Consider the following 23,852-nt stretch of genomic DNA (forward strand, 5'->3'; position numbering starts at 1 on the left):
CTTTTTCGATGCTGGAGGGGAGTGAAATCTATTTAAATGTCTTCGATAGCTGAGCTCGTACCGTCGGTTGGTCCAGTACGCTCACTGTCAAAGAGGTAATGCGCCTATGGGGAATCTGGAGCTCGCTTCGGTTTCGTGTTGAGTTTCGTGAATCCACAGAACTATATGCTTTTACAAAGGGTTTAAAACCCCCATTTTTGCTGCATTTCTGATTAACCTCTATATTATTACTGTTACGGCAACGTATAAGGTGCCTCTTTTTTTAATATAAAAATCGTACCTGGTCGTCAATGAGCGATCACCAAGTGGTATATATCACGATGATGCAGCTGTGGGGTGTACAGTTGGCTACTCCTTTTCGAAAAATATCAGTGCCCTTTAACTTAAAAGAAACGTAATGGTTGGAGCTTTGGGTGTGTAAAGTCTTTTTTGTGGGCTGCACGAAGCATGTTGAAAACAAACATTCAGTTTTTTTAAGTTGTGTTCACCGTTGCCATTGTAGCGCTTTTTCTGTAGTTGATTTAACCACCCTTTGCCTCACACATTGTGCAACAGGTAATGAATTTTAGTAATCATACTGGTGCTACCACCCGTTAGTTTTTGAATTGGAGACAGAAGGGCTCTGTTACTTTTTTTTCCTTTTGCTGCTTCTGCAGACGTAACTCCTCTAGCGGCACCCTAACAGAGGTGTGCTTTGCTGCTGAATAACTCGGAGTAATAGTTGTGAAAACGCGGGACATTATTGGCCATGGGAACATCCTCCAGTGTGGTAACACGCTAATGTTTCTGATTTTATCCGAAGTTGTTGGACTATGGAATCGTTATTGTTGAGGGACTGAGTGCGTACTGCATAGTACTTTATCAGGTGCCACATGTAGGGCAGTCAATGTCACATTACACAAAGTCCTTTACTTGCCGTGATATTTTTGTTAACTTGCTATGTGTAACACAAAAATCAGTTCTAGTCACAGTTACTTTGGTGCTGGATACAGAGACGGTAAATTCTTATATTAGTACCCTATACGCCTCTGAACTTCGTTGAGTAATGGGGGTGGCCCGCTTTCACTTCCTTGAGATGCTGCAGGACATTTACTTCACTGATGTATTGTGGAGAAAAGTTGACGCGAGATACTTCCAGTCTCTGGATTAAAGTTAATATTCACGTTTCAACGCACACGTTTTTTTCGTGCATATGCCCATGCAGGTTTCCCTTCTATTGGGTTATAATTGGCAATTCTTTCGGGTGGACGCTCTGTCGGTGCGTGTATGTTTTGCTGATTATGTTGTTAGAGCGTTGTAGTCGTGTATGCTGGTTTACGTTCGCGTTACATGTTGGTTTCACAGAGAAAAGTGGATTATGGGGTATACAACACCTGGCATTCTATTCATTTGCTTTGCCCACCTTCCAAGGTAACGTTGTTTTGTTGTTAGACCACCTTTTATAAACTGCACTGTTCTACACATTTCTCCCTGGATCATCTATTCCACAGGATATTCTTATAGGAGGCACATGTTCCTCAGAAGTGATCAGCATCGCGGGGTAAGGGAACGAGTGGCAGGCGGTGCGAAGACCACTGGTCCCGAATGTCCAAAATTGTCCCCTGGTCGCAACGCTTTAGAGAACAATCATGAATTTTCTGCTTTCGTTAACCGTATGAAAGCGATTAATTATTCCTTTGCTACAAAAAAGAAAAGGGGCACTGAAGTTGAGATAATCACCATCCCTAACATAGTTTGTGATGGTGAGGCTAGTGAGGAGGAACTGGCGGAACACTTTGAAGCGGAGTCGAGGTGGCTCGATTGCTGCTTGCGTGAATTTACGCATCGGAGAGGGAGGTATGGTTCGGTAAGTTTCCTTCTTGTGCGCATCATAATAGTTTTAACCTTCCTGCTCCCCGCACTGTGGTATTTTTGGCCGTTGTGGGAAGTACTTATTGACGTAGAGTCAGAGTTGCATTATAGTATACTGGGAATACCTCAAGGATCTGATGCCAGAGCGATTAAAGGAGCTTACAGAGAGGCTGTGAGACGTTGGCACCCTGATCGGAACCCCAACTGCGACTCATGCCGTGTACATATGATGAAGATTCAGCATGCACACGATGTTTTACTCGCTAAAGGGAGCGAAAGATACGAGTTGGTTGATAGGTACGGGGAGGAACTTGCCCAACTTCGCTCGTTGGTCTTTTTCCGCCTGTACAATATTGCTTTTTACGCAGCGCAAGATATATACTACTTAATACAAGCTTTCAATGGTGATGCTCACATAAATGGAAGTAAGGAGTTTTCATGGTTCCTTCAGGTGATGTGTCGGACGTTGACAATGGGGGTATTTACCGTCTATGATACCTTATTCATATCCGGTTTTCGCGTCATTGTATTACTCCAAGTTCTTTTTTACTGTGTATCATGTGCCAAATCGTCCGCAGAAGAGTGGGAAATCATTGGCATGGTAAAGCGCTCTTATGTGGACCTTTACAGGGAAGCAATGTTTTTCGCAGGGGGGCCGCTTATTCTTCATTGTCTTCAGATGTATCAAAGTGGACGGATACTTTGCTGGGCCGATGCATTTGAGTTCTTTCTCCAGTTAGCTTTTGGAGTTATATACGTCCTGTCACATTTGTACCACATGACTCCAAATCTGTTGGACAACATTTTTATGAAAAAATGTTCGATACCCTTGGCGTACATCAAACTGCCTACCCGACGGTTGTCCTATTTAAACTTCATTTGCACTGAATTTGGGCTACTGTTAGATGATCTGTTTGCGTTTTCGTGTAGGGTGCCGTCAGTTTATCGTTTGACTGTTATTGTTGTGCACACGGTTTTTCTATGCGAATTATTGTGGTTTCCATGGGAGCCACCTATTTTGTCCGTACCGGATCGGAAAGACAAAGGTAAAAACGTGCATCGTGAGGAGGAAGGGAAGCATACCGATATGGCCCCCCACCGTGAGGTAACGGGAGAACCACCGAGGGCAATCTCCTCAGAAGAAATGACTCTCCTTAAAGGTGTTGACAATGAGGCAGTGAACTGGTTTGACGTCGTGTCGACTAGGTTTGCGAAACAAATGCGTAGTGCCATTCATCGGTGCGCACAACAACGGCGTGCTTACATTAACTTTGATCTGGTTCCGACGGTCAACTCCCAGGAGGTCGCTTTTGTGGCCGTTACCCGAGAACATCCGCGTGCCCCTTCTAAGGTCGACGTACTCTTTCGTGTTAGGGATGAGTTCGCAAATCGCATGCTTACCACTCTGAGACCTCCGTTGGAGCATATTCTCGGCGTTCGTTTAACAGATGCCACTCACTCTGAAATCGTTTCGAGGCACGCACGCCTATGGGAAGAAAACAAGAGGAAGAATCCATCGGATACTTGGAGACGACGATGTACCGATTCGGAAGTGAAGGTGTCATTTGATTTGCCCATGTTGTCTGCTACGGTAATCTCTACGATCGTTCTGTTATATCATTTCCTCTAGATGCACCTGAGGGGGTTGCAGAGAACGATAAGACTTTCCCGTTGCCCGGGGTCGTTTAGGGGGGAGGGGGACGGCGGTCGATCTACTTCCCCCTACCACTCGCAACAGTTTCTTTTTTGTCCCGGGGGAGTTGTCCCGAGTGCTCTGTCGTCTAGGTGTGTCAAAATATAATATAGGTGGCTCCTGAAATGAAACTATTCTCTTTCGCAGTCGCCAGAGATCGGAGTGGCAACCCTTCCCTCATACACATTTATGGGTGGCAGCAAAGTCACTTCGCTGACGAATTTTGTGTGATTGAGTGTCTTTTTGTATAGTGTAATTTATTTTTGGTAAAATTTCTGAACATCTCTGCAGAAGGGTGCTGATTTTTTTTTAAAGGGCGGAGACATTTTTCAAATAACTACACCCCTTTTTCTTGAAAGCAATGACTTTATCAGTAGTGTGCCCCTTTTGTTCTTTCCGGTTTCATTATATTCGAGTAAAAGTAGTAATAAATAACCATAATTATTCAACTTTACATTCTACCCTTCTGGAAGGTAACTACGTTAGGCACTGGTAGTAGAAAACACGATTTCTTGTCTGTCCATGAAGTATGCCACAAAATATGGAAGTACGTGATGATGCAAGACGCCCCAACGAGAAGCCTTCATGGAAGGTGCTCCTTACTCGTGGCTTATTGGTGGCGTTTATTGCACTTGCGCTGAAAAATCTGGGGATGTTTGGGTGGGTGGACAGGGGTAGCGAGACAGTTCCTGATGTGCCGCAGCATGCTTACTATTCACAAAAAGGTGATACCTACGACGTCGAGATCATGTCTGTCGAACCAGGCCTTTTCAAAAGGGATTCCTTCAGGCGGATAGTTGTTGGAGGAACGGAGGGGATTTCTCGAAATTATACCGTCAACCTTCAGTCGTGTTTTAAAAGAAATTGTAGCGCTACACTAAAGGTTGTGATGAGACTATACGATCTCGTATACACGCAGGAGTTTCCAATGGTTCGTTTTCTTCCTTCGCGACGTGCTGCGGAGCTTCACAACTTGTTTACTGAAAACGTGCCACTGAGCCGTGATGAGGAAGAAACTGAAGCGAATACCACATGGAAGGCATACTTCCAACCAGTGTTGACGCTTAGCCCTGTCGTTGACCTTCCCAGCCCAATTCCACCAGAAATCAGACATCTCTACGCGAGAGAGGAGGCATCGGGAAAGTACCTTCCTTTGCTTTACATAAACAATATATGGGTGCTCCGGTCTCATCTCATGGAGCTAAACAAAACGACGGCGGAATTTCCTCTAAATTTTACGATTCGTATTTCACCCATTACGTCGTGGAAGTTGGGAATCCAATACAATTTTGATCGCTCCCTGAAACAGAATCAGGATAAGGGACTTATGAGGAGCGAAGACGCAGAGGAAATAAAGAGAATATTTCTCGAGACAAACCCATATTTTCTGGCGCTAACTCTCTTAGTTTCCATCCTTCACATGTTCTTTGAATATTTGGCTATGTCCAATGACGTAATGTTCTGGCGACGGCGCAAGGACTTTCGTGGTCTGTCACTGCGGACGATTATCATGAACTGTTATTCCCAAACTATTATATTTCTATATCTTTATGATAACGATGAAACTTCATGGGCCATTTTACTTCCAAGCGGTATAGGAGTCCTCATTGAGTACTGGAAGCTTGCTCAAACCGCGCATTTTGTGAGAGGGGAAGGCGGTAGACTCCGCCTGCAGTTCGGTGATGGCTATGACAAAAGGACGAGAAAACATGATGACGTTGCCATTCGCTACCTTATGTACCTCTTGACACCCGTTCTTGCATGCTACACGGTGTACTCCGCACTTTTCAACACTCACAGGGGTTGGTATTCTTTTTTCATCGGTACACAGGTACGTTTTATCTACATATTTGGATTTGCCATGATGACACCTCAAATATTTATAAATTATAAGATGAAGAGTGTCGCCCAACTCCCCTGGCGTACATTTGTGTACCGAGCACTTAATACAATTATAGACGATCTCTTTGCGTTTATTGTGACGATGCCTTTGTTGCATCGTTTGGCTTGCCTTCGCGACGACATTGTTTTCATCATATTGCTGTACCAGCGGTGGATTTATCCTGTGGACACAAGCCGTAAGGAGGATTGTGAGGCCGATGATGACGATGGGGAGGAAAGATGCGTAGAAGACAAAGGAAAGAAAAATGTCGGGGGGCCCACGAGGGAAAAGGGGGACTAGAGAATCTACGAAGTTTTCGTTAAATTTTCTAAAATGATACAGGACCCTCGGTATGTCAAGGAGTAAAAAATTACCCGTAGTGTTTTCCGTTGAGAGGGGTTGCGTCCATCGTATTCAAAGGGGGCTGATCCGCGGCGGACAATTCACTGATCGAGTTAATTAATTCTCGAATATTTTCTGTATACTAAACTGTTGTGTTGGCAGCAACTCTTCTAACGTGCTCGCAAATCCCTCTGGTGCTGCTCCTTATGTGCCCGCCAATTTTTGTTGCGTTTCCTGCATATGCAATGTTTAGGATGAGGAAACAGGAGGTACACGAGGTGTGTCACCATCCTGTTGAAACGTCTTAAATGAACTATTGGGAGAGTAGTTTATGAGGAAGCGTGAAGTTTTCACCAGTATGTTGTAATGAAGGGAAGTGAATGTTGGGTGCTTTTTTGTTCAGGAAGTAGGGAGGCCCATTTTGGATGTTGAATGGGAAGGGGTAATTATACCGAGCCTGCGATGGGCGCTGTGGAACCATCTTCTAGCCGTTACACAGCTCTCCCCCCCCCCCCCCCGATGAAAGCACCCTGGCTTTGTTTTATTCATTACGTACATTTTGCGTTTTCAACACCCGGGGAGGTATTGCCATCGAGATCACCCAAATCAGCGGTGACGTTATCGCTTTTCTCGAATTCAACCAACAAACTGCTGCTCGCCGTTTTACAGTCGTGTGGTTGGGCATACAATATCACTCGTTCGCTAAATAATCTCTTAAGCATTTGCGTTGGCACTGGACCGTGACAAACAGGGCCTCGAACCAGCACGACACATATTATGATATCGGCAGACTGTTGTTATGGTGTATGGTTGCTCGATGCGAGTGGTTTTGGCCACATGACTGTTTTGATGTGGCGGTAAGCTTTATTAATGAGGTGAGTGTAACTTAGTGTCTGTTTTTTCACCATTTGAAACGTTCGACAATCGTAGCTTGTACGTAATGTATCACGTGCGTCAGCAGCACTCGTGTTTTGTTTTTGTCTTCTTTTTAATGATTTCCCCCCTCTTTTCTTTGAGCCACGTCACCGCGCCATCGTTATCCTGTGCTTCGGGGGTTGGGTAGTGTAGTATCTCTACCAAGGTGATTTAGTTCTCAATGCAGTCTTGTATGATGCATATGGAACTCCGCATCGCCGGCATCGACTCCTTGTCCCTGTTTGATGCTGAGAGTTTCGTTCGTATGCATCAGCTAAGTCAAAATTCACCGCAAGTTTTATATGCCAATAATTCACTCGTTAGATTGCCTCGAGGAGGCGTAAACGCTAGTGACCATTTCAAACCCCAAGTCAAGGTTCAGTTCGTTTTTGAAAACCTTGTACGTATCGAGAGTTCAACGGTAGAGGCTGTATCCGACCGCAGACAGCATGAGGAGCAGATAAAATCAAAGTGGGATGCCAGTGAGATACGTACGAAAAGGTTTCACTGCAATTATTCTCAGGCGATTATTGCTTCTCTCCCTCGTATCGTCGTAGAGCGGTATGTGAAGATACGTGTTCTTCAGCTCGCTCCCCTGCTAAGTAAGGAGGAGACCATTGCTGTGGGAGCTACTTTTCCACATTATTTTAACAACGATGAACCCAGTTTGTGCGTCGGTGTCGCTAAGATTAGTTTAAGAGATCTGATTGCAACAAGTGGTGGCGTTAGCGTTACCTTGCAACCGAAACGAAGCATGATTGCCGCAGTGGAGTCTCTCAATCTTAATGCCGTTGCAACCAATGCTATGTTTGGAAAGGATGCTGGGGGCAGTGGGGTGCTGACATTTCAGGTTGTCAGCGTGGTGTTCAACCCCAAAACTCTTTCGTCGATGTTATGTTGCCCTGACTACAACGATAATGCAACCCCCACTTCAGTGTTGGAAAACGGAAGGAGAATGGACAACGCCAGTGACGGTGCGGCGTTAAGCACTATTGGACCAGAATTGGTAACGGACGACCTCATGGCTCTGCACCAGCAGATGAATTCAGGAGCTGTGCGTTTTGTGCTTGTCCCCTACATGGTGCTTGCTGATGCCGTTCTTCGTTTCCACGATGCGTTTTCATGGCGCAACCCCCTTAAGACGCTGCTGCTCCTTTGTATTATTTGTGTTGTTATATCTGTCGAAGTGGTGGATATGGGTCTAGTATTTGCCATTGTTTCCGAGGCGTTGACTATGGTGCGAACGATGGTTTTCTTTTACCGCGTTCCACCTCGTACGAGTATGGGACCGAATGCGGTGCAATTTTTAGCAGAGCGGAAGGGGACTTTTCAAGCTGTGCTGTACGGCTCTCACAACCACGTCATTAACAGCTTGATCCGGGCGCGATTATTTTTCACTCAGGGCTTACAACCCGATTGCTATTTCGAGCTGGTATATCTCTTTTACCGTCTGAAGAAGTTGAAGCGAGGCGTTTCGATTTTTATCGCTGCGTTGGTGTCTGGGAGTATACTATTTTCATTCGAAACCTTCGTACTGTTTGGTATGTTGTTTGCCTTTCTGGTTTACCCCCTATTACTGCGTTTTTCACATAGTCGGCTGCGGAAAACGTGGAGGCGTCAGTTAACTTCTGGAACATTGTGGAAAACTATTTCGTTGTCGCGCTCTATGCCTGTTGCGCGTGTTGTTCAAGTGATCGGGCCACACGAGAGATGTGTTCCAACGCAAAATTTTGTCGCGAGTACGTCGCGGTTTTCGACTCGTCGGGACGTAGACGAATTGAAGATATCGAAGGATCATTCTACTCTTTTAGGCATAGAGCGTCCAGCTGTATTAGCCAAAGATGACGAGGAGAAGGTTCTCGACCCTCAGGGAGATGTGCAAGGACCAAAACTGCCAGTAAACTACAATCCTGCTGAAAACTCCTTTTCTTGCACTGGTGGTCGCAATGCTGGCGTCTTCGGTTGCAATTCTCTGCAACCTCTTGCTTGCCGGCAGAAGCTGGCACCTAGGAAGTCTGAGATGATAAAACATGAACCTCAGCAGCCGCTGCACTTAACTTTCGTCGCAATTGTTATCGGAAGTGAAGTCGCCCCAGCATGCCACAGCAGAACCACAAGTATTAATGGTACAACCACAAACATCACACTAGTACAAAGACTCTGGAGAGTTTTTCAACGCGCGGGCGCACTCGGTAGACCCCCTCCGTCCCACCTGTTGAACTCTCAATACCAATCGTACTTTAATAGTGTGTTAACGTTTCTTCAGTTCGTGGGCCGACAGTGCACGCTAGATGCTTATATGTCGGTAGATGCCTCCTCAACACTTGCAGAGTTGGCAGGTGGAACTGTAAAGTTGGACCAAGTCGCACCTCTTTGCAATCTTCTGGAGGTGGGTAAAGATGACGGCATCACCTCCACACTCCTCGCTCATTCTGGCCAACAAATCGTTCTATCCAAACTCCAGTTGCCCAATAGCGCGGAGAGTAGTGCTCGTGCACTTGCCTTACTGGCCGCGTACTTGCTGCAAGGGTCGCGACTCTCTGTTTACAGTGAACCGGGAGGAAAGGTCTGCAGTGTTATCATACCACTCAAAATGGATGATAGTGATATTGAAACGGCAACTGAACCCCATCCTTGCCCTGCCCCGCTACAGAAGGCTCTTGTGGGTTTCTGGAAAGGCTTGGCAGGGGGAGACTGCAGCATAGACATAAGCCCAGATGTCGTTTTAACGGTTATCACCACCTATAAGGACACCTGGAACGGTGACAACGCGACCACGAACCCGGTACATGAGTACAACCATATTAGTGGACAAAATGATGACAACAGCACGAATCGAGAAGTTTCGAAACGACTCATGCAAACACTCAACCCAACACAAATGAACAAGCGATACTCGATGGCATCTGCTGAACTGCCTCCTCTTGACACAGAAGACAAAGCGTTGTTCTTTCGACATGCTGGTGGACCCGTAAGGCCTGACGATAGCGCAGGCATATCCCCTCGAAATTATCATCGAGCCACGCGGACGTGGGCTTGAGCCGGCGGGTCGGGACCTGTGTCACTAGGGGTGCGGTTTCTGCACTATTATCATTCGTTATTGTTAATACTTACTTAACACCTGCAGACTTGGAACATTGAGCGTCTTTGGAGTGTGTGTGTGTGTGTGTGTGTGTGTGTGTGTGTGTGTTGCGAATTACATGACCATGGGTCGCCACATTTTTTTCAACTTTCGTGGACCGTCCCCGATTTGGAGGAATTGGGGACGAAAGCATCGAGTAGGAAGCGCGATGGTTGGGGGTACGAATATGCAGGAGCGTGTGGTGCGTGCTATTACTATTATCGCTTTTTGTCCTTACGTTGCGCGATTTGACCCCAATATACCATTACACACGCGGTATCAGTTGTCATTATTTTGTTCTCCTACCTCTTTCCTTATGCTAGTTGGGTGTAGAAAATTATTTCTTTGCTACCCCTTCGTTCTTTTGTATATCCCTTCACAAAGTCCGTTGAAGTTGGCCCCTTTTCTTTCCGTTTTTGCATCGTCAGGACCATGAGAAAGCAGGTTGTATCTTCACATCTTTCGTCGTGCCACACTGCCTATCCACCCTTTTCAAAACTCCTCCCTTTTTTAAATTAATTCTAAGAACTTCAGGGTACTTGCCATTTGTGTAGCCATACGAAATCTCTCTACCTCCGACCGCCGGGAGAAGTTATCGCGCAGTAACTACCGTGAACATGAGGAACATTTGCTAGCCACTGGTGTGACCTGGGTTTGCTTTTCTTTCCCCTCTTCCCTGGTGCGGTGGTGATATTCCTCCAACGGCGGATATTTCCGGATGCTCGAAGTGCTCATCTGCCCTCCCATTGTTGAGTTGGAGGAGTATTGTTGACTTAACTAAACGTCCTACGGGGTTGTGAGCTTCGTGTTAAGGCCGGAGGACATGCTTATGAGGTGTCATTGCCATTTGGAGCGCCCACTTTTTGCAAGGTAAGTTCTTTCCAAAACTGGAAAAGGGGGGTGATGCATCCCGTTAGTACTGCACATAATTCTATTTTTGCTTTTCTTTACTCCCCTGCGTGTTGCATTTAGCGTGAAAAACATTGGAGCATACCTCTACTTAATCCAGTTGCTGAATCATTGCCCTTATTGTTTCATCGTTGTTGTGGCAAAAGCGAGCGAAGCGAACCAGCTGAAGTGCTGTGCTGTATTTTGTATGCGGCAATGAGAACGCTGATGAACTGAACCAACGTTTAAGAGATCTGAAACTTGTGCCTTTTATTTGAAAACTTGCGTATTTTTTCCAACTTTCCTGTGTTGAACGGACGATCGATCCCCAAGTGGAAACGTTGAATGCGGTTGTTTCCCTCGAGCCTATGCAAATTTGTTTTTTATTTGTCTCCGCCAACTCATGCCATGAGAGAGGGGGATGCTTTTAAATGTGCGGTGTATCCGCTTCACTGCCAATATGAGGTGCGCTCATTCTTCGACTAACTCCTCACCCTTTCTTATTGTTTCCGTCACTTTCTCGCTGCCTTGGTCTTTCAGACGTATATCGACAGGCGAATAGTGTGTATAGGAAGTTTGCGCCACCGTACATACACATCTATTTCTAGTACGGGCTGTTTCTGAGGGAAGTGAGGTAAGGTACCGAAAGGAAGCCCACCCCAAGGTTGTGCACAACGGCTGGTGTGTCCACAGGTTTAGTCATTTCTATAGAACCAACTTTGTTGGTGTTGCCGCTTTTTTTTTTTTTGCGACCTCGCAATAATTCTATACGTCTTCATCTCTAATTTATTAACACGACTAATAAAAAAAAAATGGACGGTGATCTTTCCCAACTAGGGTTCCTACAAGAGGTGGATAGGTTCTTCGATGTCTTACGTGAGAAGACCCTCCGAGACCGACCCGATAATATCCCAGAATATGTGATGCAGAATTGTAGAAAGGTTGCAGACACTCTCAGGAAGGATTCATGCGACATCATCCCGGATGCTGCTGCACCTGAATTGAAGGAAAGAGCACTTACTATTGTCGTGCTTGGGGCAAGCGGTGACTTGGCGAGGAATAAAACGTTCCCGGCGCTGTTTCAACTATTCTGTAACGGATTAATTCCGCGAACGATTAACATTGTCGGCTACGCTCGCACCAAAATGCCTGACGTGGAGCAATGGAAAAAAGAGAGCCTAGCTAAGCATTTTCCTCGGGCTAAGGATCGCTGCCCCCATATTGAGGCTTTCTTGAAGACAATCACCTATATCTCGGGCTCGTATGACGGTGCGGATGATTTTTTTCGTCTTAACGACGTGATAACAAAATTTGAGGAGTCGTTTCCAGGAAAACAGAAAGGAGGCAACAGGTTGTTCTACCTTGCGTTACCACCTTCTGTATTTATGCATGCGTGCACGGGGATTCGCACTCATGTGATGCAGAAACCGGGCCTGGGGTGGGTTCGAATAATTATTGAAAAGCCATTCGGGCACGACACGGAAAGTTCTAATGAACTTTCGAGGCAGTTGGAGCCTCTTTTCGAAGAATCCCAAATTTTTCGAATCGATCATTATCTTGGGAAGGAAATGGTGCAAAATATTGTTGTCACCCGCTTCGCCAACCGTGTTTTCAGTGCACTATGGAACAATAATAACATCGCGTGCGTCCGGATCACTTTTAAGGAGTCTATCGGGACGGAGGGCCGCGGTGGTTACTTTGACAAGGCGGGTATTATCCGCGACGTGGTGCAAAACCACCTTACCCAGATCCTTTCACTGTTAGCAATGGAGAAACCACGCTCACTAAGCCCAGAGGATATACGTGATGAAAAGGTAATTGTACTAAGGCATGTGAATCCCGTGACTCCCGCCGACTGCGTGTTGGGACAGTACACGAGGTCTGAAGACGGTTCTATTCCTGGTTACCTGGAGGATCCAACGGTGCCGAGGGGAAGTAAATGCGCGACATTCGTGGTACTTCGACTGTTCATTAACAACGACCGCTGGGACGGTGTGCCATTCATCATAGAGGCGGGGAAAGCGGTGGAGCGGCGCTATCTCGGCATACGCATCCAGTTTAAGGATGAAATCCGCCCCTTTGGAGTTGCCGCACAGCGCAACGAACTGATCATACGAGCGCAGCCCTCGGAGGCAATGTATTTGAGACTTACCGCAAAAACACCCGGCGTTCTCTCAGACACTCACCAGACCGAACTTGACCTCTCCTACGAACATCGTTACAACATAACTCTGCCAGATGCCTATGAGAGCCTCATTCACGAAGCACTTCTGGGGAGGTCCACCAATTTCGTTCGAAAGGATGAACTCGATGCCGCGTGGAGGATCTACACACCACTCTTGGAGGCTATTGAACGTGGAGAAACCACAACGTACCCCTACTCCGCTGGGTCAAAGGGGCCGGCGGAAGCACAAAAGTTTGTTGATGACACTGGGTTTAAACCTCTCACAGGGGATATTTACCAGCAGCGGAAGCTTCATCATTTGTAATTTTCCTCGTGGCTTCTAGTGGCCTCATACGAGCGCAAATATAGTCGCAATGGGTTAGGGGATCTCTGTGCTCTACAAAATATTCCTCCATGTTTTCCATTTGATTAAACTTTACTTCTCCCTATTTTTACACCTCTTTGTGGTGTTTCAAACGCTTCTTCCTTTTTCTCTTTCACCTTTAAAAATGTGTTTCTATGCACTTGTGTTGCACTACATAACGTGCTTTGTTGACGGATGGTGAAGGTGGTGCGTAGGACCGTGTAGGAGTGGAAGCAGGTCCTATTTCACTCTTAATTTTAATTTGTCTTCTCTGCCATCCTACAGGATTGAAGAAACAATTGTTGTATGTCTTCACCGAAAATCAGTAATTCATTCAACTCCTTCTCTTTCTACTTACGTTCCTATTTCCTTTGTTTTTTTTACAGGAATAATGTGAGAGCTTTCTTTTCCGTTCATTCCCGTGTGCAAGTGCCGCCCTTCTGTAGATGCCTACGGTCCGGGTGAGGTGTCTTCATGGAGACGCCCTTGAGGGTTGAACACGAAAAAAAAAACGTTCGGTAGAGGGTATGACGACGTGTGTGTGTATGTGTGTGCACTTGAAGTGCTTGGAAGGGAAAGAGGGTATAACCTAGCAGGAGGTTGGGGATGCCAAATATTCAGTACATATAAACATAAACATCAGGCGTAATTACTTTTTCCCCGTTATTGCCATCTTCTGTTTTCATTTTCTGTGGGTCAGTGCTCATATGCTTTTTTTTTCTTTTACTCTTACCTCTGATATAAAGCCTCCGTTTTATCTTATTATTTTTACCCACGCCCCTACCCACACACCAAGTCCACACCTGCCATGTAGGTAAGAGGCATCGGAGGCTATCGGCATTGGCGTGCAAATGTTACTGCGTGGGGAATATCCACGATGTGATTAGCAACCGGTTAATCAGAAGGTGTGATGTGTTTTGCCTTCATTCCTCTTTCGTCAGTTGCCGTTCAAGTCGTGTAAGTTTTTGCATCACGTTGGCGGCGGCCTCAATACGTTCTTCATCTCTGAGGTTAAACGTGAGATTTGCGTACGTTTCCGTGCTTTTTTTTTCACAACATCTTTTGGACACTTCGTGAGTTTTCTTTGTCTTCACATGTGCCCGTACGGTTTTTGTCCCTTGTTGGACGTGTACGGTTATTGTATCGCATGCACTCAGTTACGCCTGTTGAAACAACGAAACTAGGAGAAATTGCTGCGGTGCTTGTTGGCTTTCTCCTGTTTTGGAGGCAATGCTACAGCGCAATTTCCTTTGGTACGCACCGTGGTTGCAGGGAAGGTGTGTTTACATTCCCTGCAATTATGTTTAGGTGGCTGAGGGTTGTATTTTTTAAAGCGTGTGGGTTGTATCACGTTCCTATTCGGGGTGACACTAATTGCATTGTCCTTTCAGTCACTATTGATGAGTGATGTACGAGGATGTCGGTACGGTCTTATTTGCTATACAAAGTTTTTCCGGTCCCTTTTCGTTGTATATGCTTATCTTTCTTTTTCCTTTTTTTTTTTGGCGGGGTGGGGGAAGGAAGTTTCACGCTTGTAAGTAAATGAAGTCCCTTCCTGCCTTTTTAACGTTGTTCCTAGTTGCGCTGTCACCTCTCACTACCCCGTCCCAGAGTGGTGGGGATGATGTGCAACACAACCTATTTAGTTGGAGTTCTGCGGACAATATGACAGATGGTGATGTTGGAAGTGCTCGAGTACCCGAAGAAGAAGAGAAAGAGCGAACTTCTGTTAGCAATGAGTCAAGGGATGCGCAGTGTAAAGGAAAATACGGTCTTTACTCACACTATGTCTTGGGTCATAACCACTGTTCCTGGGAACCTCCGTATGGCGTAGCAATGTCGCCGTTGTATCTCCCTCCAGATATCAGTGCAGACGCGGATCGCTGTTCATTTATGTGGCTCTTGCGTGAAATGTTGTTCACAGCAAGCAAGGAAGGCATAGCACTCGTACCGCATAATGTGAAAAGGGGAGATTCAACACCTCTACAATGCGGTCGTGTGGCATTACACCCGTGGATCGTTGCCCGTGGTCAACCTAAAGAATGGGGACCGATCCGAGGTGTGTCTACGCACAAGGTGATGGTCAGTTCTGATCCTAGTGACGGAACTGACATGCTTTGGCCCCTCCTCCTCCTTGTTTCGTTAGGTGTGCTCGCCGCGTTTCTGCTTTTAATACTCGTTTTTATGATGAAGACTATACGCGGTGGAACGCCGCTGGAGGAGCGAACCACGTCTATGACTGCTGCATCTCCAGATGAGAATGACAAGAAACTGCACGACAATGGAAGTGTAACCGAATGCCGGTCTGTTAGAGAGGGGAAAGGAAATGAAGAGGATAAAGAAGGAGGGCGTGAAGGTGAAAAGGAGGAACAAATAGAAAAGAATGAGATTGGAGAAGAGGTAGTTGAAGCCGAAACAGCGTCTGAAGGGCACACGAGCGAGATTACCGCCCTTCACTCGCTTTCAGGGTCATGGCACAGTGAAGGCAGTGATCAGCTGCTTACTTCAAACGACTCTCCGTTGCCGCAGCCTCCCATCGAGTTGGTTGCATCCCCACTTGAGACTCCAAAGGAGGGGGATGTAAAGACGCCGCATGGACACTTATGATATCTTTTAAATTCAATAAACTTTGGTTTCGGAACGCGAATACGTTTAAATCAAATATGTGCATATATTAATAATACTAATATGGCCTATTTTAACTCTTAAAATCATGTGGATTTTTTTTTTTGAAGTACCTCACGAAGTTTCGTTCAAAGTCCCTCCTGAAATATCCCCAACGCTAGCGAGGAGGACGGGGAGTGGTAAAGTTTGAAGAATGTGTAGGACGTGCTTTCTATTTTTTCATGTGTTATTTGTTTGCGGCATTCGCATGAGTTAACATCACTGCTACTATTTTCCCCCTTCTACTGCTTTAATAACCGCTGACTATGTTCTTCCCCACTGGGTTTGCTGCGGTGCGGGTAAGTAAAGTTGCGAAAAAAAAAACGGAGCGGGTTGGTGAGTTTACACCTGTGTGCACATATTGATTATATGCATGGTGGTCTGCATTTTTTCTTTTTTTGCTCTGTAGTCTCTCTTTCGTTCCGATGATTGGAGGAGTTGTTGGCGTGGTGTACGACAATCCACAGCGATAATGACTCTCGTTCGCTCCGCTGCCCCTCTCCCTACCCTGTGTTACCACACCCTTCTCCAAGGTAATCACGGACTTTGGCATGTCTCTGACTTAGAATGGCATTTGAAGTAACACCTTGGTAGCCACTGGTTTGCTGTTGTTGTGGAGACCCAATAGGAGGGATCTTTTCCTTTCTAATGTCTGCCTCCGTTTTTTTTCTTTCTGCGGATGCCAATTTTGTGGAGGTGTGGCAGGGTTTTTTTTTTCCTGGATAAGCTTTCCTGTATAAGCAAGATGAATACTGTGCGAGTTATACTGCATACCTCACTAGACACCTATTCTCGTTGCAGGTATTATAACATTTACATTGATTTGCTTCATTTCGGTAGCTAGACGTAAGGGGTTGAGTAGGAAACTTTAAATGGACCTACCCATCGAACTGCTTCTGGGGAGTGCACCAGAAAGGCAGCGATACCTGCGGGCGGTGCATATCCTCTTCAACAGCGTCGGTGATGCACTGAAAGCAAACGCTCGCCAGCAACTTCTCATGGCCACAGCGAATGATTTGACGCGAGGTCTGAGCGTAGCCGATTTCTGTCAGTTTCGCAGGAAGTGTTTCGAAAATGAGGACTGGTGTAAGTGTGTATACCCACTTCTCGAGCAAGATGAGAACGTTGTTGCTGATCGGGCGGAAGCGGCAGTGCAGGAGGCGCTTTCGGCTGTCAGATTCCCCAGAGGTGGAGAGAGCAGCACCGAACCTGTTCTGGTCTTTTTATCGACTTCAAAGAGGAGCCGTTCGGAAATAGCGGAGGAATTTGAAATACCGGGAAAACTGAGGTTAGCAGAAGTTTTTGCCAATGTGGGTGATTACGGGGCAATGTATGACACCCTCACGCATCTCTTTGTTCCCTTGCAGTCCGGCCTCCAACTAACGGCACGTTCGCACAGGTTACCACTTTTGCTCCTTCAGCTACAAGTAATCAAAAGAACCACAGAACTGTGGCTCGGAGCTGGAAACGTGGAAGCCGTACGTGGCTACGTGGGGGAATCAACTAGTACTGTGTTAACCGATGCAGTACAAGCCATAGCGGTTGAAAACGGGAGCGGTTCTGTATACTTTCCGAGTCATCAAGTTACTGTAGAAGCGGTAACGGACGAGATAGAGCAACTGCTACTGTTTTTTTCCATTGTTCGCGCCCTCTGTCTCTTTGAAAGTGGTGATTTTTGTGGGTTTGTGTGTTCTTTTACACCTGAAGGCCTACGAGGGACAAACTGGGCTCAGGCGGCTGGAGATATGCTTGTAGAACGGGGTGCGACACAAGTCGCAGCATCTTTTGGAGGGCGCATTAGCAGACCTGGTGTACTTCCTGTCATTCATAATCTGCGACGTGTTGTGGAGGAGAGCGTTACAACAGGGGTGCAGCTGGGTGCCATGCTCTTGCTTTCCGCCGTTGCGACACGACCACGCGCGGAGGCAATGGAGCTTGTAACGCGTATAGATATTATGCAACTCTGGGAAGATATACCCGAAGCTCACACGCTCGTTCACGCTCTACAACAGGCGAACTTTGCAGACGCCCTTCACGCAGCATCAGTGCTCGCATTCGTGTACCTAAAGACCGACTTGTTTGCTTATAAGCACTGCGAATGTTTATTATATCAGTATAAACAAACTGTTATAATGAGATACGTTAGCTGTTTCATCAGCCTTGACTTGAAAAGGGCTGCTATGCATCTGTCAATCCCTCTTCGGGAGTTGGTACACATTGTGCGAGAGCTGATAGAGAAGGAACACATTTCAGCGAAGATAGACCTTGTGGCATATATGCTAGTGAGTGCGGACGCGTTTTCACCAACTGACACTGCAGCAACTGACAGGAATCTAATTTTTGATTGCATTAACCGCAGCAGAAAATGCGCCGAGGAACTCGAACAGTCGTTACGTCTTTTGTCCGCACAACGGGATAATGCCTCATCTGGGGTGGAGTTTGGACCATAAGCGCGCGGCCGCGTGCTCTCCCACTGCGTGCAAACGTTAAGTCGAATCACAGATCATTTTTGCGGTGCATGCCCTTCTTATTCTCTAATTGGAGGCATTTGTTTCTGGTTTATTTATTTCTTCATAATTTTCCACTAACCCCATTCCATATTTTTTTTGCCCACTAGGTGCCGCGCAAGAGGTATTTACCGTACCATCGTTCTTTGCGCCTGCAACCCGCCTATACGAATATATGGGTCCGAAAACTCAGGAGGTGCGACCGCCTCTACCCGGAACGCCGATGCCACCAATCGATCCCATCTTTGCAATCACGGGCCCCAGTGCTGGCGTGCTGCATGTCAACACAGCAGACCTGCTCCCAGATCAAAGAAACAAGCTTGATGACAGCATTTCCCGCGCCATTAGTGACTGCTTGAAATCAGTGGTTGTTCCTCTAGATCGATATTGGCGGGCGGCATCACAGCACCACACCTTACTCTGCTCCACTTCTGAGGATGGTGCTGTGGATAGCTCCAACACTGAGGGTGCTACCCCGTCGCACTGGCCAGCGGCAGAAAGAATACCAGATCCGGAAAATATTCCGTGCACATTCTACAGCACAAGGATGGAAGCCATCATTCGACGGAGCTACCAGAAGGACCGCGGTGAGGTTCTCGTTGCCGCCGACGTGCGCAGTGGAAACAGTGGAAAGATTTTCAACACTCTCCGTCGACGGGAGATCGCGTCCTTTGTGAACGCGATTCCTCTTGTACCGCAACGAAATCTTTATGTGATGATCGATAAAGACGCCGCAGTTGACCCTTTTTTCGATATAGACTGCAGCCCACCGTTTGAGTGGTTGAATTTTCCCACCGAAGTTGCGGAGGGTGAAAATTTACCTTCAAATGGAAGTCGCGCTAAAGATTCCTCCTCACAGCCCCCAGTGCACATTGACACAGCGGTTGTTGAACGGTGTCTCCTGCAGATCTTGCAGTACTTACGGGATGTAGTTGAGGAGTACGCGGGTGCGAAGTTGGAGCATTGCTTGGTGCTAACGGGTTCAGTTCTTGTGAGTGAATCTAGTGTTGGACCCTCAGCGCACACCGGGGCGACCAGACGGCATAATCTGCTCAGCAGCAAAGACACCAAACTGAGCTTCCATGTTCATTTCCGTTTGGAGAAAAATGTTGTATTCAGTAACATCCGAGAACTCCACAAATTCATGATGAAGATTAGAGGTGGTATAGATGATTCTTTCAATAAGGCGGGGGACCGTGAGACCCGCTCATTTTACCACATGTTGCAGTGTTGCATTGACTTCGGAGTGTACTCGCGCTGGAGAGCCTTCAGATTGCCGTATAATGTAAAAGCTTCTTCGGACGGTTTGAACACCATGAACGTGGCGAGTTTCAACTCCGCGATTGACGCCGCGACGAAGTCACCTTTTAGAACGGCTTTGATACCAAATCTTAGCGTAGGTGAGGCTTCCCATTCCATCGTGCATGAAATTGATTTGAGCACTCTGCAGGACTCACTCTTGTACTTTGAACCCACAAAGAAGCAGCAAGAACATCATGCTTTACTCACCAAATTGTTTGGTGTTTTCAGATTCTTACTTCCTGTTGTGCCCAAAGTAACAGCCATAGGAAACGCTGAACTTGCTAAATTCTTGTTGGCTCACCAGCCCCCCTTTCCACCCACTGAGGAATCCGTCAACCCATCTTACAGGGATGATCTAGCGCGAGTAGTGTTCGAACTGGCTCTGATTCAGCGGGATGCCAGTGATTTGATGAATGAAGGTGATGACAAAAACACATTTAACTTCATCATGTGGAGTGATTCCGCAGAGGATGAGCGGGACAACGCACTCATCCAGGGTCCCTTCGGCATTAACCGGCCACCTTTGCGTGATGGGGCGCGTGCGCCAGTTCGTGATAGCCGGATTAAGAAATTGATAGCTGAAGTTTTTCACTGTTTGTCTCCTGCTTTTAGTGGTGGTTTGAAAAACAATTTACAAGCTCAATCATCGGACATCTTGCGTCAAAGTGGCTCCTACATAACGGCGGATTCGCTCAGTGTGGATTATCAGGATGGCGTACGTTTCTATTATGTACGTCAAAAGTCGTCCAAGTTTTGCATTAGGTTGGGCCGTGAGCATCGATCGACTTACCCTCAGCTCTACCTGACCTACGGATCTATTAAAATTCGTTGTTACAGCAACGATTGCTCTGGCAAGTGCCACTGTTTGAAATGGTCTTCAAACGACAATGAGCGGATTTGTGGCAGCTCTGCGGTGCTGCTGTCTGTGGATGACAACGGTTATCCAAAGTACGACCGTTTAGCGGAGATCCGTGACCTTCTTTTCCCACCGCTGTCGCAGGAGGAGCTTATAAGGCGCTATGGCATTACTTCAGTAGCATCGGGAGATGAAGGTATCGTCCAACAGTGGTGAAGGTGGTTTAGGTTTGTATTGGTGGTTGTGTGCAACAAGTAGTGTGTTTCACAACCCCCCCCTTCCCTTCCCTTCCCTTCCCTTCCCTTCCCTTCCCTTCCCTCGTGTTACACCTCGGTTTGGGTTGCGCAGTTGTTGAATGATTTTTGACTGTGGTTCCTAACGCATTTTTGCACTGAGGCAGTAATAAAGGGAAGTTAGAGGGCGCCACAGTTGGGTAATCGGAGTTCATTGATCTCATTTGGGATTTTTGTTGATTGTATCCACTGTGAACAACTTATCCTGTCGTGTCCATCAGATTCTTCCGTTTGACGTGTTTTTGTGTGGTCTTTTCTCTCCTTTTCCTCCTCGCCATTACATGTTTTGACGTTTGTTTGTTTGTGTGTGTGTGTGTGTGTGTGTGTGTGCGTGTTTTGGTTGTTTACACTTGAGCTGTAGTAGAAAGAGAAACAAACTAAATAAGTTGGCAGGTGTTTTGGCCGAGTAGTTGAATCATGAAGGTAATTTTTCTTGGACCTCCAGGCTGCGGGAAGGGGACGCAGAGCCCCTTTGTCGCCAAGCGTTACGACATTTGCCATCTTTCAACAGGTGATATGTTGCGTGAGGCCGTGGAAAAAAAGACAGAGTACGGATTAAAGGCCAAATCTGTCATGGATGTCGGTGGTCTCGTCTCGGACGATATCGTCTTCGGCATAGTAAAAGAGAGCATTAAGCAACCTCGCTGCAAAAACGGTTACCTCCTCGATGGCTACCCCCGTACGTTGCGGCAGGCGGAGATGATGGAAGAGGCGGGTGAAAAGGTAAACAAAGTTATTCATTTTGATGCCCCTGATGACGTCATAATTTCGCGCGTTAGTGGTCGCTGGCTTCATCGCGCCAGTGGCCGCATATACCATGAGGTGTTTTGCCCCCCAAAGGTGCGCGGTTTGGATGACGTAACCTCTGAACCACTCATACAGCGTCCTGACGACCGCAAGGAGGTGGTTGAGAAGCGGCTCGTTGGGTACCACCGCCAGACCAAACCACTGATTGATTATTATCGGGCCAGAGGTGTTCTTGCAACCCTGGACGCGACACAGTCTGTAAACGTTGTGCGTGAATCTCTCAGACGCGTACTTGACCCTGTTGCACGACTGATCGGTGCAAAGATATATGGGAATTAAGGAGTTATGATGTTGCATGTTTGGCCACCGGTTGGTGATGGCGACTTGGATTTGGTTCGGCGTAATTTAACCTGTGGTCCTGTAAGGTATCCCCCCATTTTTTTTTATTTCAAGCGATTGGTTAGTTTGGAAAGAGGGAAGGATGGATAGCAAATGTGCTTGAATTCCTCCTTCGTTTTTTTCTTTATTGGTTAAAAAGGACGAATTAACAGAGAGGGGGGGGAACGGTAAGTAAGGTAGGCTAATTACAGCATATATGGGCTAAAGCAGCATAAGGGTGAATGAGGGGGAGGGAAGAAAAATAAAGAATGAAATGAAAAAAAAAAATTAGTATTTAACAAAGGAGCGGGATAGGTGAATAGTTGTAGGCGGATAACATGAAAGGGAGGGATGTAAAGGAAGGGTTGATTTATAGGAATGAGAGAGCGGAAGAGGAAGTTATTCCTATGGCGGTAGTAATGTCCATGGGACGGCACCGCGTGCATCGGCGACAGCGATGGTGAAGGAAAAAAAAATGGAAAATGGAGGGGAACGATAGCAACTATGGTAACCTTAACAGAATCTGTAGGTGAGTGATCGTATGTTAGTTTTGGTTAAGGGTGAAAGGTAGGATGCAAAACCTCGGTAGCTTTTCTACCTTTATGGTTTGTTGAAGCCTCCCTTTTTTTCTTTCCGTTGTTGTTGCTGTAACAACGTGTTGATCGTATTTTAAGTGGCTTGCGGTTGGCATCCATGACTGCCACGTGTTAGCTTTGTTTCCTTTTTTTTTTTTGACCCCTTACCGACGGAAGGGTGGGCATATCAGGTATCATTCTTCCAACTTCTATTTCACAACCCAGCAGGTGCATCCACATTATCTACATTGTTGTTGTTATCATGACAGTAGCGGGTGATGGGTGCACGTTTGTGTGTGCGTGTGGACGGAGGGAAAAGGGAAGGGGAAATTGGAGATTCTGGTTCTGTTGTTATGCGCCGTTTGTGCGCTGCGCGGTTTACTAATCCGCGTGGGTGATTTGGGGGAGTGACGTGCGATTCCCTTGACGTGTAATTCTCTTCGTTTACATGTATGCATTAATGTATATGTTTGTTTTTGTGCACAGCTGCTGTCTGGGTGCCTCTGATGACAAATACGCATATCCATGTATGCACACATCTCACTTACGACGTCTCCGCACTATCTGTGCGGTCTATACTGTTATTTTCTTACTTTTCCCTTTCTTTCTGTCGTTGTTGTGGTTCATACGCGGTTCTATGTAGCCATTCCACTTCGTCTCATTTTGTCACCTTTTTTCCCCCTCCCGCCCGCCTCTCTTTAGGATCGGTGGATGAGGTACCGGCTTCAACCTGTTGTTTGATTTCCTTCCTCTTCAATTTTTCCTTTGAAATTTCGGCATTTGTTTGGCCGACGGATGTGACGGAAAAATAGTCGTCGGTATCAGCGACATAAATATGTTTCTTCATCTTTTTTTTCTTTTTTTTTTCGGGGCCCCTCAAAGGTAGCTTGGGGTGGGGAGGGTCATGTTGGGTATGGCTTCAGGGAAAGGGGCCTATTTGGTGTGTTCCTCCCCTCCCTCAGGAGCACAACTCCACGGCTACATGTTTATGCTAACCAGAGTCTCCTTCGACTTGTATTTGGAGAACTCAACGGGTGCGTGATATTATTGCGGTGGATGACTGCATTAAACGTATTCTATATATATATCTCCTGTTTTATTTTTTTCCTCTCCTTTTCATTTTTTAAAAAAAACCATTATATAATCTTTCGAGAAGCCCAACTGGAAGCACTAAGTAGTTGGGGCGGGCGGCAGGTTCTCTTCCATTTTCGTGGTCTCATAAAGGGGAGTCCATCAGGAGAGGTAGATACCATTCCAGTAAACACTGACTGGGTTCACGCGTACTACTGCAGGTGCACCTCTTTTTTTCG

General features: G+C 46.5%; 13 protein-coding genes across 13 annotated transcripts; 12 read left to right on the top strand and 1 right to left on the bottom strand.

Moving 5' to 3' along the window:
* Positions 1-1,100: 1,100 nt before the first annotated feature.
* On the top strand, positions 1,101-1,445 carry TbgDal_X3040 (hypothetical protein, unlikely; the record flags this gene model as incomplete). Its single annotated transcript, XM_011779182.1, has 1 exon — positions 1,101-1,445. One exon carries the CDS (start codon positions 1,101-1,103, stop codon positions 1,443-1,445), a length of 345 nt encoding a protein of 114 aa, XP_011777484.1.
* Positions 1,446-1,510: 65 nt separating this feature from the next.
* On the top strand, positions 1,511-3,481 carry TbgDal_X3050 (hypothetical protein, conserved; the record flags this gene model as incomplete). The annotated part of the gene is made up of 1 exon (XM_011779183.1): positions 1,511-3,481. One exon carries the CDS (start codon positions 1,511-1,513, stop codon positions 3,479-3,481), a length of 1,971 nt encoding a protein of 656 aa, XP_011777485.1.
* Positions 3,482-4,073: 592 nt separating this feature from the next.
* TbgDal_X3060 (hypothetical protein, conserved) lies at positions 4,074-5,726 on the top strand (the record flags this gene model as incomplete). Its single annotated transcript, XM_011779184.1, has 1 exon — positions 4,074-5,726. One exon carries the CDS (start codon positions 4,074-4,076, stop codon positions 5,724-5,726), a length of 1,653 nt encoding a protein of 550 aa, XP_011777486.1.
* A 474-nt stretch (positions 5,727-6,200) lies between these two features.
* On the top strand, positions 6,201-6,512 carry TbgDal_X3070 (hypothetical protein, unlikely; the record flags this gene model as incomplete). The annotated part of the gene is made up of 1 exon (XM_011779185.1): positions 6,201-6,512. One exon carries the CDS (start codon positions 6,201-6,203, stop codon positions 6,510-6,512), a length of 312 nt encoding a protein of 103 aa, XP_011777487.1.
* Positions 6,513-6,864: 352 nt separating this feature from the next.
* Positions 6,865-9,723, top strand: TbgDal_X3080 (hypothetical protein, conserved; the record flags this gene model as incomplete). Its single annotated transcript, XM_011779186.1, has 1 exon — positions 6,865-9,723. One exon carries the CDS (start codon positions 6,865-6,867, stop codon positions 9,721-9,723), a length of 2,859 nt encoding a protein of 952 aa, XP_011777488.1.
* Positions 9,724-9,883: 160 nt separating this feature from the next.
* On the top strand, positions 9,884-10,240 carry TbgDal_X3090 (hypothetical protein, unlikely; the record flags this gene model as incomplete). The annotated part of the gene is made up of 1 exon (XM_011779187.1): positions 9,884-10,240. The coding sequence occupies one exon, from the start codon at positions 9,884-9,886 to the stop codon at positions 10,238-10,240; it is 357 nt and encodes a 118-aa protein (XP_011777489.1).
* A 1,264-nt stretch (positions 10,241-11,504) lies between these two features.
* Positions 11,505-13,181, top strand: TbgDal_X3100 (glucose-6-phosphate 1-dehydrogenase, putative; the record flags this gene model as incomplete). The annotated part of the gene is made up of 1 exon (XM_011779188.1): positions 11,505-13,181. The coding sequence occupies one exon, from the start codon at positions 11,505-11,507 to the stop codon at positions 13,179-13,181; it is 1,677 nt and encodes a 558-aa protein (XP_011777490.1).
* Positions 13,182-14,762: 1,581 nt separating this feature from the next.
* On the top strand, positions 14,763-15,827 carry TbgDal_X3110 (hypothetical protein, conserved; the record flags this gene model as incomplete). Its single annotated transcript, XM_011779189.1, has 1 exon — positions 14,763-15,827. The coding sequence occupies one exon, from the start codon at positions 14,763-14,765 to the stop codon at positions 15,825-15,827; it is 1,065 nt and encodes a 354-aa protein (XP_011777491.1).
* Positions 15,828-16,134: 307 nt separating this feature from the next.
* On the bottom strand, positions 16,135-16,437 carry TbgDal_X3120 (hypothetical protein, unlikely; the record flags this gene model as incomplete). The annotated part of the gene is made up of 1 exon (XM_011779190.1): positions 16,135-16,437. One exon carries the CDS (start codon positions 16,435-16,437, stop codon positions 16,135-16,137), a length of 303 nt encoding a protein of 100 aa, XP_011777492.1.
* Positions 16,438-16,756: 319 nt separating this feature from the next.
* On the top strand, positions 16,757-18,334 carry TbgDal_X3130 (hypothetical protein, conserved; the record flags this gene model as incomplete). Its single annotated transcript, XM_011779191.1, has 1 exon — positions 16,757-18,334. The coding sequence occupies one exon, from the start codon at positions 16,757-16,759 to the stop codon at positions 18,332-18,334; it is 1,578 nt and encodes a 525-aa protein (XP_011777493.1).
* Positions 18,335-18,566: 232 nt separating this feature from the next.
* TbgDal_X3140 (hypothetical protein, conserved) lies at positions 18,567-20,765 on the top strand (the record flags this gene model as incomplete). The annotated part of the gene is made up of 1 exon (XM_011779192.1): positions 18,567-20,765. One exon carries the CDS (start codon positions 18,567-18,569, stop codon positions 20,763-20,765), a length of 2,199 nt encoding a protein of 732 aa, XP_011777494.1.
* Positions 20,766-21,259: 494 nt separating this feature from the next.
* On the top strand, positions 21,260-21,928 carry TbgDal_X3150 (adenylate kinase, putative; the record flags this gene model as incomplete). Its single annotated transcript, XM_011779193.1, has 1 exon — positions 21,260-21,928. One exon carries the CDS (start codon positions 21,260-21,262, stop codon positions 21,926-21,928), a length of 669 nt encoding a protein of 222 aa, XP_011777495.1.
* A 1,120-nt stretch (positions 21,929-23,048) lies between these two features.
* TbgDal_X3160 (hypothetical protein, unlikely) lies at positions 23,049-23,354 on the top strand (the record flags this gene model as incomplete). The annotated part of the gene is made up of 1 exon (XM_011779194.1): positions 23,049-23,354. The coding sequence occupies one exon, from the start codon at positions 23,049-23,051 to the stop codon at positions 23,352-23,354; it is 306 nt and encodes a 101-aa protein (XP_011777496.1).
* Positions 23,355-23,852: the final 498 nt, after the last annotated feature.

This window comes from Trypanosoma brucei, chromosome 10, assembly GCF_000210295.1.
Source record: "Trypanosoma brucei gambiense DAL972 chromosome 10, complete sequence".
Classification (NCBI taxonomy): domain Eukaryota; phylum Euglenozoa; class Kinetoplastea; order Trypanosomatida; family Trypanosomatidae; genus Trypanosoma; species Trypanosoma brucei.